This window comes from Atta cephalotes, assembly GCF_000143395.1.
Source record: "Atta cephalotes unplaced genomic scaffold scaffold01416, whole genome shotgun sequence".
In the NCBI taxonomy this organism is placed as follows: Eukaryota; Metazoa; Arthropoda; class Insecta; order Hymenoptera; family Formicidae; genus Atta; species Atta cephalotes.
The window spans coordinates 559-2,930 of NW_012131480.1; the positions used below are offsets into that span (position 1 = coordinate 559).

The 2,372-nt window shown below is 40.6% G+C and overlaps 1 protein-coding gene across 1 annotated transcript; it reads right to left on the minus strand.

Moving 5' to 3' along the window:
• Nucleotides 1-315: 315 nt before the first annotated feature.
• LOC105625410 lies at nt 316-2,153 on the minus strand. The gene is made up of 2 exons (XM_012206743.1): nt 1,239-2,153; nt 316-549 (listed from the first exon to the last, which is right to left on the minus strand). The coding sequence occupies exons 1-2, from the start codon at nt 2,034-2,036 to the stop codon at nt 316-318; spliced, it is 1,032 nt and encodes a 343-aa protein (XP_012062133.1). The 5' UTR covers nt 2,037-2,153.
• Between the last annotated feature and the right edge of the window lie 219 nt (nt 2,154-2,372).

Here is a 2,372-nt window from a genome sequence, read left to right on the forward strand (position 1 = left end):
AGCAGAGGTGCTTCGCTCTACATTAATATTAGTGTTATGATCCGATCTTGAAGCGGCTAAGATGACACTTTCTAATCGTGATAAGATGATTCCGGGATCTCATCCGAAATTTCGCGCCTCAACGCGCCCCATCGCCCGATTGCTTTCTCTGTATCTTTCAGAGCCGCGTCCTCGTTTCGATCGGTTCGCCGTGGTCAATTATCACGTCTTATTCGACGTGATTCCCGGACTTGCCGGAAAAATGATCGATCTCTGATAATCCGATCACGCGATCGGCTGACGCGTCGGCGCGTCGTTTGTTTCGCGGATGATGGATCACTTTCTCGCGGAGAAGCCGTCGCCAGTCGGGTCCAACAACCATGGATAGTTATTGGGACATTCCATGCAGGTAAAGAGACGCAGAGTCTCTCCGGGTAACTCTCTGGTCGTTAGAGGACAAGCATTGGGCAACGAGCAATAGGGCAAACCCTTCTCGTCACAGGTCTCCTTCCAGTCCTGAAAATCTCTGAGCGCGGAGAGCTCAGTAGGCTGCTGCATCCATTTAATTACCTAGAAAATAAACGAGATTTAGAATTTCTACTCTTTAATGTATGAATACATTAATGATTATTACACGGAATTTGCGAAGTATCTAAAAATTTAGGAAGATAAAGATATCTGAAAATAACTTATACAGCACAGATCTCCAAGAAATATCCTAAGAAATATCCTATTTTCAGAATATGTTCTAGGACGTTTCTTAGATAAAGTGTATCGTGTGGAATAGACCTCGCACTTAATAAAAAAAAAATTAATAATTATGAAATTAATAATAACAAATTAATAATTATGAAATGATATTATAAAATAATGGAAAACTAAGTTCTGATGAAATGATTGAAAAATTAATTATCTAATAATGAATTATCTAATAATAAGTTTTTGAGCTATAATATATCAAAGGCTTGTGCTCATAGAGTATCTTTATGATATTTTTGTTCGCACGTTACACAAATGAAATAATTTATTTCATCCAATTTTTAATATAATTTTTTTTGTTGGACCATCAAAATAATTATGTACGAAATTCAAGCATGATGAGCAATGCTAAAAAAAGTTTTGATATTCTAGTAACCTTTACATAATTACTTTCATAATTCGACAAAATTATTTTTAGATTTATATTTATTTATTTTTAGATATTTCCGCAAAATCGTTTTCTCTCTTTTTCTGCAAAAAATACAAGCTCGATCTCTCACCTGAACCATAGTGACGAAATATACGTCGCTCCTGGCGATCATTTCCTCGATGAACTTGATTAGTTCATCCTTGTATTCTTTCTTACTCTTCAACCAGGACGCGTGGAAGTGCAAACCGAGCGGCGCTCTGTTGCTATTGAAATGCCTGTTAAAGTTGTGTCTGAGCAGACGAGCGAACTGCTCGCCAGTCTGGATGTTGGAACAGGAATCAACCATGTGACAACCTGGCAAGGACTCATCGAAAGTAGGATCATCTCTGCGGTCCAGCTCGTTCATCACCATCTCCCAAACTGGATGTGACCTCGACGGGCAGTTGCCACCATTGCCGTTGCACTTGTGGGGCATCCTGAAGTACAACGTGTACGGCCAAATTGGCACACGTCCCAGAGATGCAGTGATGGAGGCATCATATACGAAGAACTGATCAGCCATCATCTCGAACTGTTTGTTACCACCGACTCTAAGGTAAGGGGCTCGCACACCAATGATGGAGCCATCGGTGATATTGGCGAAACGCTCGATGATCAGTCTAGCACCAGCCATCTCTGCCAGCCAGTCGTCGTACGTACCCTGGCTCCAATATTGCGGATCTTCCTTGTGTGTCAATGAAAACACCGCGATCTCATGACCGCGTCGATGAAGATCCTGCACCGCCGAATAGTTAGTGTACTTGTGAGAAACGAAGAATGTACCGCGGATCTGGCAGCCGTTCGGGTTCTGACGTTGTCCGTTAAAGATCTCCTCGTAGAGATCGATATTGTCCACATTCACAGCGCCGTTGAAAGTGATTGTGATCATCTGCGGCACTTGCTGGGGATCAATGTTGCCGGGTATACGGGTGCCGTCGGCCGAACAGTAGCAGTCAGGTAGGACGCATTGCGTGGGATCGCAATCTGGAGCGCGGTTGGGATCGGTTTCCACGGCTATAAATTAAATATACTTCTAATAATACGTATGTTGATTTTAAAAATATTAAAGGAATTTCTTTATTTAAATCGAATCAATTCAAAGAATCACTGAAGAAAGAGTCTAGTAGTAGCTACCAAATATTGAAATATATATATATATATATATATATTAGGTGTAGTAAAAAGAAATCCATTATTTTTGAAATTGAATAGAAAAATAAATAGG